The sequence below is a fragment of the Pelophylax lessonae genome (assembly GCF_965119305.1).
Source record: "Pelophylax lessonae genome assembly, chromosome: 2".
Taxonomy (NCBI): domain Eukaryota; kingdom Metazoa; phylum Chordata; class Amphibia; order Anura; family Ranidae; genus Pelophylax; species Pelophylax lessonae.
The window spans coordinates 595,203,111-595,215,735 of NC_138769.1; the positions used below are offsets into that span (position 1 = coordinate 595,203,111).

At 47.1% G+C, this 12,625-nt stretch overlaps 1 protein-coding gene across 1 annotated transcript in view; it reads left to right on the forward strand.

The window, feature by feature from the left end:
• Nucleotides 1-12,625, forward strand: part of LOC309548200 (gametocyte-specific factor 1-like) — a gene marked incomplete at its 3' end in the record, with an annotated part of 388,446 nt that overhangs the window by 137,595 nt on the left and 238,226 nt on the right. Inside the window, exon 4 of the mRNA XM_082248155.1 lies at nucleotides 8,126-8,223. Within this exon, the coding sequence (XP_082104281.1) occupies nucleotides 8,126-8,223 (98 nt within the window). The remainder of the gene's footprint in view (nucleotides 1-8,125; nucleotides 8,224-12,625) is intronic.

Genomic DNA, 12,625 nt, shown 5'->3' on the forward strand with positions numbered 1-12,625 from the left:
CATCCATTTCAGGGGTGGGGGGACGTTTGTGTGGTTTCCTCCAACCTTGGCTGTTCCAAATTCCGGACAGGTGGGTTCAGGAAATCATTTGATCAGGGTACAAGATCAAATTTCTTTCACGGGCGGCGGACAGATTCTTTCCCTCAAATCTTCATTTGACCCCAGGGCGGTTACAAGACCTGCATCAAGCAGTACAGGATCTCCCCGCCCAGGGGGTAATCGTTCCGGTGCCTCATCGGGACAGATTTCGGGGGTTTTACCCGAATCTGTTCACTGTGCCCAGAAAGGAGGGCAAGGTACGTCCGATTCTGGACTTGAAAGCTCTGTACCGCTTCATGCGCGTTCGAACATTCCGCATGGAATCGCTCCGCTCGGTGGTGGCCTCCCTGAGTCCAGGAGAATTCCTGGCCTCTATCGATCTGAAGGATGCGTATCTGCACATCCCCATTTTCGAGGATCATCAGAGGTACCTCTGATTCGCTATCGTGGAGGATAATTATCAGTTTGTGGCGTTGCCTTTCGGTCTCGCTTCGGCTCCAAGGGTCTTTACCAGGTGTTGGCGCCTATTTTGGGCCTGTTGCGGGCACAGGGCATTGCGGTCTTGGGTTATCTGGATGATCTCCTGTTAAGATCCGAGTGCCAGCCAGAGCCTGTTACGCGATCTGTCCACTACGGTCCAGACGCTCCAGGAATTCGGTTGGACCATCAACGTTCAGAAGTCGACCTTGTCTCCTTCGGTTCGTCTCCCGTATTTGGGAATGGTTCTGGACTCTGCTCAAGCAAAAAGGGGTTTTTACCGGAGGACAAGCTCCGAACCCTGCAGTCCGAGGTCGGGTCCCTAGGGGACAACGAATCCTCGTCCCTCAGGACCTGTATGCGATCCATGGGGTTGATGGTGTCAGCCTTCGAGGCGATACCATTTGCACAGTTTCACACACGATCTCTCCAAGCGGAGATCCTGGCTGGGTGGGACAGACTACCTCAGTCCTTGGACCTGAGAGTGTCTGAGTCGCTAGACCAGAATGGATCTCTTGTGGTGGCTTCAGTCCCCGGCTGTGTCAGAAGGAAAATCCTTCCGGCCATTACTGTGGACGGTGATTACAACCGATGCCAGCACTTGGTCGGAGGAGGAATCCTTCCTTCCGATAAACATATTGGAATTGAGAGCGATCAGGCTGTGCCTGCTCCATTGGTCGGATCGTCTTCAGGGCCGTCCTGTACGTGTGCAGACGGACAATGCCACTGCGGTGGCTTACATCAATCACCAAGGGAGCACCAGGAGTGCCCGAGCGGCCCAGGAGGTGACTAGTATTCTGTCTTGGGCCGAGACTCATGTCCCTGTGATATCAGCAGTTCATATTCCGGGTGTTGAGAATTGGCAGACCAATTATCTGAGCCGCCAGACCCTGGACCAGGGGGAATTGTCCCTGCACCCGGAGGTATTTCAAATGCTGTGTGCGAAGTGGGGTTCCCCGGATGTGGATCTGTTCGCGTCTCAGCTAAACCACAAGGTGGAAAGGTTTGTGGCAAGAACGCGCGATCCTCTGGCAGACGCCTCAGATGCGCTGGTGGTGCCTTGGCATCAGTATCATCTGATATATGCCTTTCCTCCGAGTCAGTTGTTGTCCAGGTTCCTTCGCAGGTTGGCCTCAGAACAAACTTTGGGGATTCTGGTGGCGCTGGACTGGCCACGCCAGTCCTGGTATGCGGACATCGTTCACCTGGCTGTCGAGCCTCTATGGCGGCTGCCGATGCGAGAAGATCTCCTGTCTCAGGGACCGATCTTCCATCCTGCTTTACAGTCTCTGGCTTTAACAGCATGGCTGTTGAAAGCCAGGTCCTAAGAGACAGGGGTCTCTCCTCAGAGGTCATTCCTACTTTAATCAAGGCTAGAAAAGCCTCGTCTGGTAAGATTTATTACCGTACATGGAAAGCTTATTTTGCCTGGTGTGAGTCCAAGGGTTTCTCTCCTCGTTCATACTCGGTGGCAAGAGTGTTGGCTTTCCTCCAGTCTGGTGTGGACCAGCGCCTTGCGTTGGCCATGATTGAGGGCCAGGTATCTGCACTGGCTGTTCTTTTCCAGCGCCCTGTGGCGTCTCATTCTTTGATTTGCACTTTTGTTCAAGGTGTGCGTCACTTGGCCCCTCCTAGAAGGGAGCCCTTACCTCCATGGGATTTGAACTTGGTTCTGTCCGTGTTACAGCGCTCCCTGTTTGAAAAAATCAGGGAAATTTCTTTACCTCTGCTGTCTAAAAAGGTTGCCTTTCTTGTGGTGATCACTTCTGCTCGCAGAGTGTCGGAGTTGGCGGCGTTGTCTTGTCGCTCCCCTTACCTGGTGGTTCATAGGGATAAGGTGGTCTTGCGACCTAACCCGTCCTTTCTTCCAAAGGTGGTTTCGGATTTTCACCTCAATGAGGACATTGTTTTACCTTCGCTCTGTGCGAATCCTAGCATCCTAAGGAGGTTGCCCTGCATTCTTTGGATGTTGCCAGGGCGATCAGGGTTTCCTGTCGACTGAATCCTTTCGAAAATCGGATTCTCTTTGTCCTTCCTGAGGGACCTCAGAAGGGTATGGCTGCGTCTGCAGTGACCATTGCAAAATGGATTAGACAGACAATTGTACAGGCCTATTCGTTGAAGGAACGGGTACCACCCTTCCCTGTCAAGGCGCACTCTACCAGATCGGTGAGTGCGTCCTGGGCCTTCCGGCATCAGGCCGCGGTGGCCCAGGTGTGCAAGGCTGCGACTTGGTCGTCAGTGCACACCTTTTCCAAATTCTACAAAATTGATGTTCTGGCATCAGCTGATGCCTCCTTTGGCCGCAAAGTTCTCTGTGCGGCAGTACCGCAGGGGGCCCTGGTTTTGTGCGGGTCCCTGGCTGTTGGGGTTGTTTACCCCCTTGGTTATTTGCTTTCCTGGGTTGTTGCTCCTGTTGAGCTTTTTTGTTGCCCAGAAGGTTCCCTTGCTTTTCATGTAAGGTTCCTTTCTCTGATGTGGGTGCTGCGTTGCCTTTTGTGACGGTTGCGTTTCCCACCCCTCCATGTCTACACTGCTTTGGGACATCCCCACTGGTGAAGACTGTATGAGTGGGCGGCGACTGTCGGAGGACTCAGAGAAAGGAATTTTACAGTAAGATTTTACAAAAATTCATTTTTCTCTTGCGTCGTCTGACAGACTCAGCCCTTCCAAGTATTCTTCACTATTGGGCAATGACACCCTCTGCAGAAGCAGGCTAAGTAATGAAAACTTCATTAAAAGCTTTTACTTAGACACACCTTAGGGGCTGTCCCTCTAGACAGTACCCTCAGACACTCAGAGCTACCATTCAGTTTCTTGCTGCCTAGCTCAGGAGTAGGACTAGGATACCCTGCTGGAACTCCTGTCTCAGTTTTGAATCTTTCTTCGAAAAAGTTTTTATTTTATTTTCACTCACGAGCGCTAGCTAGTCAAGGGGAATCTTCCTGGAGAACTACAAGCGACAGCCGGGCTTGGCTTCACACTGGATAATCTAGATCCTTATGGTACCCCAGCCTTGCCTACGAGCGTGTGCAGGTTGTGGTCCGCCCAGGCCTCGCCACGACGTTGCCCCGACGGATGGGGACGAGCCTGCGGAGAAATTTCTTTGCCGGGACGCATCAACCCTGGACTGCTGTGTTGCAGCGTCCCTTCTTTGGCTGACAGCACCCCACTCAGGGTGGGAGGTGACCTGTATCTTAGCGCAGCTCGCGGTCCATGGTATGGTGAGTGATACTACCCCCCCTTTGTCTTGGGACAGCCATCTTGGGGGGTGGTGATGTGGGCCCACTCCTGGGGATGTTCAGAGCTGCGGTCTCTGTGAGGTCCCCCCTGGCCGGTCTGGACGGACCCTGCTTCCCTACTCCATATGTGGCGGGAAAGTAACTCCACGCGCCTATCCATTGGGTCTGTAAACCCCGGGGAGTCCTCCACGGGCACCACCGTGGATTTATTGAACCTGGAAACAGTGTGGTCCACCTTAGGTGACACGGTCCAGCGATTGGAAACTGGGTCCGCAAAGGGATAGCGGCGTTGAAACCGCTTAGGCACCGCCAGCACATGCATAACGTGTCGCCACTGTTTGTTCACGATATCGTGAAATTCCTTGGGGCAGGGGAAAACCTGACCTGACTTCTGGGATTTGCGGGACCCGAAGGAAACCCACTTACCTGACTGGGTGGGCACATCAGCAATGTTTAAAGTCTCCCTGATGGAGCGAACAAGTGTGTCAACTAACGTGCGTTCCCGCGCTGCAGCGGAGAAGGACTCATCCTCCTCACCGTGTGAATCTGAGGACAGGGACCTCTCAGGGAGCGCAGTGTCCATGGCAACCAAAATCAGGCTCTGAATCAGAAGACTGAGAGGGCAAAATGATCCCGGAGACATGGTGGAAAGAACCTGTCCACCAGGTGAGACCGTGATACGGACAAGAACCCATGAGTCCTGAACCGGAAACGCCCAGGGTCCGGAAGGCGAAGCAGATGTCCCCCCACCCCCGAAGAGGGTGAGGGTGTCCCTTCACGCGGAGGAGGAATCATCCTTTGAACCGCACTGGCTATGCTCGGACCCACCTGACCAAACCTTCTTGTCCTCACCGGAGGCTCTGAACGGTTTACCTTTTTTCTGCGCCCCTGAGGCACGAAAAAGCCCCCGATGCGCCTTGAAGGAGGGACCCCGCCGAGCGCTGGGTGCTTTACCCTTTCCGGATTGGGGTAGGAGGGTACAATCTCATCCAAAGAGTCCCCAAAAAGGCACCCCCCCCCAAATAGGGGATATCAGACACGGCCCTTTTTGAGGCATGGCCAGCCGACCAGCTCTTTAGCCACACCATGCGGCGGAGTGCAATCCCCACCGCAGACAACCTTGCGACCAGGGGAGCCTCGCTCAAGGCCACGCCACACAGGTGTACCATGGCCTGGGCCATTTGGTCCGTGAGCTCAATAAGAGTCGGGGCCGACTCAGCCACCAAGTTGCGCCTAAGCACCTTAATCCAGTCCGTAACCGTCTGAGAAACCAGCACAGAACCGAACACAGGCTTGAGGGAAGATCTGCTGTCTCATGGGCCGATCTTCCATCTTGCCTTACAGTCTCTGGCTTTCACGGCTTGGCGGTTGAAGGCCAGGTGTTGAGAGACAGAGGTCTCTCTGATGCTGTCATTCATACCTTGCGGAAAGCTCGGAAGGCTACCTCCAGGAAGATTTCTCATACCTGGAAGGCGTACATTGCCTGGTGTGGATCGCCAAGGTTACATCCTCGCTCCTTTTCGGTGGTGAGGGTCTCGGCCTTCCTACAGAAAGTTGTGGAACAGCGTTTGGCTCTGGGCACGATTAAAGGTCAAGTGTCGGCCTTGGCCATTTTCTTTCAGCGTCCCTTGGCAACTACTTCCCTTATTTGCACCTTTATTTTAGGGGTGCGTCATCTGGCTCCCCCGCGGAGGGCTTCTTTGTCTCTGTGGGACCTGAATTTGGTTATGTCCGTTTTGCGTCCTTCCTTTTGAACATATCAGAGAACTATCTCTGCCTGTGTTGTCCCAGAAAGTTGCCTTTTCTGGTGGCTACCACTTCTGCTCGCAGAGTGTCTGAATTGGCGGCTCTGCCCTGCCGTTCCCCTTCTCTGGTTGTTCATAGGGATACGGTTGTTCTGCAACCCAACCAGTCTTTTCTACCTAAGTTGGTTTCTGCCTTCCACCTCAATGAAGATATTATTTTGCCTTCGCCTTGTGCGCAACCCAAGCATCCCAAGGCATTTGTCTTGCAATTATTGGATGTGGTTTGGGCGATTAGGGTTTACCTGTCGGCCACGGAATCTTTTTAAGTAGTCTGATTCCGTTTATCCTTCCTGAGGGACCTTGTAAGCGTTGGGCTGCGTCCGCTGCTACCATTTCGAGGTGTATCCGACAGACTATTGTTCAGGCCTGTTCACTGAAGGGTCAGGTGCCTCCTTTCCCTGTGAGGACATATTCTACTAGAGCGGTGAGTGCCTCTTTGGCTTTTCGCCTTCAGGTTTCCGTGGCTCAGGTGTGCAAAGCGGCGACCTGGTCGTCTGTGCACAGTTTTACAAAATTCTACAAGATTGACGTGATGGCATCCTCGGATGCTTCCTTTGGCCGCACAGTTTTACATGCTGCGGTTTGTTGACGAGGCATGTTTTTTCTCTTCTTGGGGTGAATTTTTGTTCTGGGGTTAGCTCCTGTTGGTGAGCTGTTTGCCACGTTTTGTTTTCTGGCCTTGTTGGCACGTTACTGTTCTGTTGGTTGCGTCTTTTCCCACCCCTCACACTTGCACTGCTTTGGGACATCCCAATAGTGAAGAATACTTGGAAGGGCTGCGTCTGTCATAGGACTTAATAGAAAATAGAATTTTTGTAAGAACTTACCTTAAAATTCTTTTCTCGGAGTCCTCTGACAGACGCAGCCCCCACCCCTTTATCTTGGGGTTGGTTGTCTTCCTGTACTGCTTGCTACAAAACTGAATAGTAGCTCTGAGTGTCTGAGGGTAATGTCTAGAGGGACAGCCCCCTAAGGTGTGTCTAAGTAAAAGCTTTTAATGTAGTTTTCACTGCCTAGCCTGTTCCTGCAGAGGGCACCATTTCCCAATAGTGAGGAGTACTTGGAAAGTCTGTCAAATGACTGAGAAAAGAATTTTTACGGTAAGTTTTAACAAAAATTATATATATATATATATATATATATATATATATATATATATATATATATATATAGTGTGTGTGTGTGTGTTTTACTAGTAATGGCGGCGATCTGCTTTTTTTTTTTTCTCGGGACTGCAACATTTTGGGCGGACAGATCGGACCCCTTACTGACACTTTTGGGGGTACCAGTGACATTACTACAGTAATCAGTGCTAAAAATATGCACTGTTACTGTAATAATGGCACTGGCAGGGAAGGGGTTAACATTGTTGGTGATCAAGGGGTTAAATATAAGCCTAGGGGAGCGATTCTAACTGAGGGGGGTGGGGGGGGGGGCTTGTGAGATGAACACAGAGACATGCGATCCTATATAGCAGGATCACATGGGCTCTGTGATCATCCGAGGAGGACGGATGGCTGTGTTTACATCATGGAGGAATCACACAAATGTACAAGCCTACAACCCAGGGTCTAATAAAATGCAGCCTGTGATCTGTACTGTAGTCCCAACATGGAATTTACAGGGAAGTCACACATTTTTCTCTTTTGCTTCTGTACCAAAAAAGTCCTCATTGCATCATCATTGTTGCTAAACTTTTTCCTAAACTAAACACAGCTAGAGAAAAAATTTGTCATGTGCACATATATAAAATACTGTGGGTGAATTTCTGCACCTGGGATACACAGCTGTCACAAGCAGTCAACCACAGTAAAAAATGACTGTATAAGGCTGCACATGAGTTTATGCCACTACTTGTATAAACCTGTGTATGCATATGGTTGCGCAACCCTTGGTAGACAGCCTATAACTAGGGGCATGCAGCCTTAAATGTGTGGGTTACACATGTACATCATTGTGGTACGTTGTGCATTGCTTCCGTTCTATTTTCTTTAAGCACTAATAGAATTTCCTTTAAAGAAAAAAGTATGTTTGGGTTTTCACAACTAGTGGTGTAAACTTGTATACAGTCAATCATTACTGTAGTCAGCTGCATACAGCAGTTGTGTATTCAAGGTATGGAATCATGCCTGCAATTTACACTATATGGCCTCATGCACCCCAAAGCAGTGTACTAAGACCTCGCTCACCCTCTTTTGTAACACATATCTTTCCTCAGCTTTTTGTTGCCCCGCTTCCTTCTTGGTTTTAGACATTTTTACCGAGACATTACTATCTATTACCTCCGGATGCAAGTTAGCACTGTTATGCAGCTCATGAGCCTCGGCCATGGGTGAAAAGGAGCTTTCTGCGATGTGCGGTTTTGTACGCCTTTACAGATAAGTGGCCATACAACAATAAAGATTCTCTGAATATACATGATTATTAGAGCACAACGTAAACCGTTTTTTTTTTTTTTTTTTTTTAAACAGGTGGAGGATGATTTAAAATGGCTGAAAAGTGATGGAATGAGTTGTCCATTTAAGATAACGCTTTTTATAGATTTTCTTTTGTTGTTTTTAGATCCACATGATCCGTTCAGACTTCTGCAGTGCCCTTATGATTCTAACCACCAAATAAGAGCGTGTCGTTTTCCTTATCATCTGATTAAATGTAGGAAGGTGAGTAACCTCTGTTTTTACACTTTCCCATAACTGCATTTAGGTATTTTGCTTAAACTGAACTCCGGTTAGACAACTTAACCACTTAAGCCCCGGAAGATTTTACCCCCATTCCGACCAGGGGGTATTTTACGACTCGGCACTGCGTGACTTTAACTGACAATTGTGCGGTCATGCAATGTGGTACCCAAACGAAATTTACGTCCTTTTTTTCCCACAAACAGAGCTTTCTTTTGGTGGTATTTGATCACCTCTGCGCTTTTTATTTTTTGCGATATTAATAAAAAAAGAGCAAAAATTTTGCAAAAAAATGACATTTTCAACTTTGTCTTTTAAAAAATATCCAATATACTCAATTTATGTATTTTTTTTTTTGGCCAAAATATATTTAGCTACATGTCTTTGACAAAAAAAAATTCAATGAGCGTATTTTTATTGGTTTGCGCAAAAGTTATAGCGTCTACAAACTATGGTGTAAATACAGAAATTTACGCAGCTTTAATTTTTGACTGCCTATCTCATTTCATGAAGTGCTAAAATGGCAGGGCAGTACAAAACCCCCCCAAACTACCACTTTTTGGAAAGTAGACATCCTAAGGAATGTTCTGAGAGGCATGTTGAGCTCATTGAATATTTCATTTTTTTTGTCACAGGTGTTTGAAAAATGACTAAAAATTTTTTTTTTTTTTTTTTTTTTACACAAAGTTGTCATTGAAATGATATATTGCTCACACATGCCATGGGTATATGTGTAATTACACCCCAAAATATATTCTGCTGCTTCTCCTGAGTACAGGAATACCACATATGTGGGACTTTTTGGGAGCCTAGCTGTGTACGGGACCACAAAAACAAATCCCCACCATCAGAATTTCAAAGGGCGTACATTTTTCATTGCATTTTCTCACTACCTCTAACGGTTTAGGAGGCCCTGAAATGTCAAGATACCACAAAACCCCCCCAAATGACCCCATTTTGGAAAGTAGACACCCCAAGCTGTTTGCTGAGAGGCATGGTGAGTCCATGGAATATTTTATATTTTACCACAAGTTTTGGGAATATTACTATTTTTTTTTTTATTTTTTTTTACACAACGTTGTCACTAAAAGATAAAATTCTCACACATGACATGGGTATATGTGGAATTACACCCCAAAATACATTCTGCCACTTCTCCTGAGTATGGGGATGCCCCATGTGTGAGAGTTTTTGGGGGCCTAGCTGTGTACAGGACCGCGAAAACCAATCAACACTCCCAGGTTTTCTAATGGCGTAAATTGTGCATGTCACCTCTGCACTACCTGTCACAGTTTCGGAGGCCCTAAAATTCCAAGATAGCACAACCCCCCCCCCCCCCCCCCCCCCAAATGACCCCATTTTGGAAAGTAGACACCCCAAGCTATTTGCTGAGAGGCATGGTGAGTCCATGGAATATTTTATATTTTGCCACAAGTTCCGGGAAAAAAAAAAAAATATTATATATATATATATATATATATATATATATATATATATATATATATAATATTTTTTTTTTTCTTTTTTTCACAAAGTTGTCAGTAAATGAAATATTGCTCACACATGCCATGGGTATATGTGAAATGACACCCCAAAATACATTCTGCTGCTTCTCTTGAGTATAGGGATACCCCATGTGTGAGACTTTTTTGCAGTCTAGCCGAGTACAGGACACCGAAAACCAATCATCGCCTTCAGGCTTTCCAAGGGCGTAAATTGTTGATTTCACTCCTGACTAACTATCACAGTTTTGGAGGCCATGAAATGCCAAAACAGCACAACCCCCCCCCCCCAAATGACCCCTTTTCGGAAAGTAGACACCCTGAGCTATTTGCAGAGAGGCATGTTGAGTCTTTTGCAGATCTCACTTTTTGTCACAAAGTTTTGGAAATTGAAAAAAGAGGAAAAAAAAATGCATTTTCCTGTTTTTTCTTCATTTTCCAAAAAAAATTAGAGCTTCAAAATACTCACCATGCCTCTCAGCAAATAGATTGGAGTGTCTACTTTGCAAAATGGGGTCATTTGGGGGGGGTTTGTGCAATTTTGGCTTTTTATGGACTTCAAAAGTGTGATAGGTAGTAAGGAGTGAGATCAACAATTTACGCCCTTAGAAAGCCTAAAGGTGCGCATTGGTTTTCGGTGTCCTGTACTCGGCTAGACTGCAAAAAAGTCTCACACATGGGGTATCCCTATACTCAAGAGAAGCAGCAGAATGTATTTTGGGGTGTCATTTCACATATACCCATGGCCTGTGTGAGCAATATATCATTTACTGACAACTTTGTGTAAAAAAATTAAAAAAAATAAAAAATGTTTTTTTCCCCGAAACTTGTGGCAAAATATAAACTATTCCATGGACTCACCATACTTCTCAGCCAGTAGCTTGGAGTGTCTACTTTGCAAAATGGGGTCATTTCGGGGGGTTTTGTGCCATCTTGAAATTTCAGGGCCTCTGAAACTGTGACAGGTAGTCAGGGGTAAAATCAGCAATTTACGCCATTAGAAAACCTGAAGATGTGGATTGGTTTTCGGGGGCGCGTACACAGCTAGGCTCCCAAAAAGTCTCACACATGTGGTATCCCTGTACTCAGGAGAAGCAAAAGAATGTATTTTGGGGTGTCATTTCACATATTCTAATGGCATGCATGAGCAATATATCATTTAGTGACAACTTTCTGTAAAAAAACAACAAAAAAAAAAAAATAATAATTTTCCTGAAACTTGTGGCAAAATATAAAATACTCCATGGACTCACCATGCCTCTCAGAAAAAAGCTTTGGGTGTCTACTTTTCAAAAAGGGGTCATTAGGGGGGTGTTTGAACAGTCCCGGCATTTTATGCTCAATCTTATCCACACATCACCCACTCTTCTAACCACTTGAAAACCAAGCCTTTTCTGTGCCTTTTTGTTTACATGAAAAAATATTTTTTTTTTACTAGAAAATTACTTTGAACCCCCAAACATTATATATTTTTTTAAAGCAGAGGCCCTATAGAATAAAATGGTGGATGTTGCAATTTTTTTTGTCACACGGTATTTGCGCACAGATTTTCCACTGCATGTAAAAGCAGTCTAGCGGCCAATTACCTGCTAGAATTGCTTTTACATGTAAGCCGACCGCTGGCTGTAAAAAACGATACCAAGATGATGCCTAAATCTGCAGGCATCATCCTGGTATAACCACTCAAAGTCCAGCAACGTACCAGTACATTGCTGGTCCTTGTTTGGCATATAGGTTTTTTTTTTTTTCATGCAGCCTGTGGGCTGAACGGAAAAAAAGAGAACCTATCAGAAATCAGCACAGGAATAATGCGTAGTATTACTCATCATTAACCTTTCAAACAACCACCCACTGAATTTAATGATGGGTATACACGACACTATCCACGTATACCAAAATAGGATTTTCTCTATCGCTCATTGACAGACGTAGTCCTCGGTGATACAGCACCTTCGGGTTATGTTGCCTCCACAGGAGTAGGACTAGACAGGAAATAAAATGCTCTGGCCACACCCTAGGGGCAGTCCCAGAGGGTATATCCTCTCTCTCTCTGCCTCAGCAAATCAGTTTTTTTCTGTCTAGTTAGGAGTAAGGACCTAGATACCTTGCTGGGATCTTCGGTCCTGGCAGGATTTTTTTCTTAGAAAAGAATTTTTTAAGACCGCTTTTTTTCTCCAGTGTTCCTGTGAGATCTTCAAGCAAGAAAGCTGAACTGGGCGACGGGCGGGATGTTGAGATCCAGTGGTCACCCCAGTTCAGCCTACGAGCACGTGCAGGCCATAGCTCCGCGCTGGGTCGGCCGCGACATAGTCCCACTGGACGGGGACTGACCCTGCGAGTTAAACGTCTCGCTGAAACGCCAAAGACCATGAGTCACGGCGTCCGTATTGGTCGACAGCCCTCCTACCTCGGTGGAGAGGGGTACTGTCAGGAGTTGGCGCCCGCCTGGTTCCGGTATGGTGAGTAGTATGTTCCCCCTTTCCCCCTGACGGGTCTTGTGGTGAACGCGGGCCCCTCTCTGTAATGGTAAGGATGGGTTCCCCTCTATCCTACAACATGTCACAGATCCCCCTAATTGAGTGTGATTTTTGTGTACAAGAAGCCAGGAGGCTTGGTTTGGGAGCTGACAATCTAATTGTAAAGATGTGTAAATGATTGTAGTCAGTGGCAGTACTAGAACTTTACTGTGATAGTATAAGGTATCCTACCTGTCAGTAGCCACAGGGCGATGTCTATACATGTATACTGCATTCCAGATCATTCCTCCAGCTAAGCAGCGGACCGCATACGGCCCGCTAGGGTCCGGTATCTCCGACCACGCTGACCACCATGAGGGTGAAGGGTTGTGAGGCCGAGATCCTTCTGCAGACATGCCGCTATTC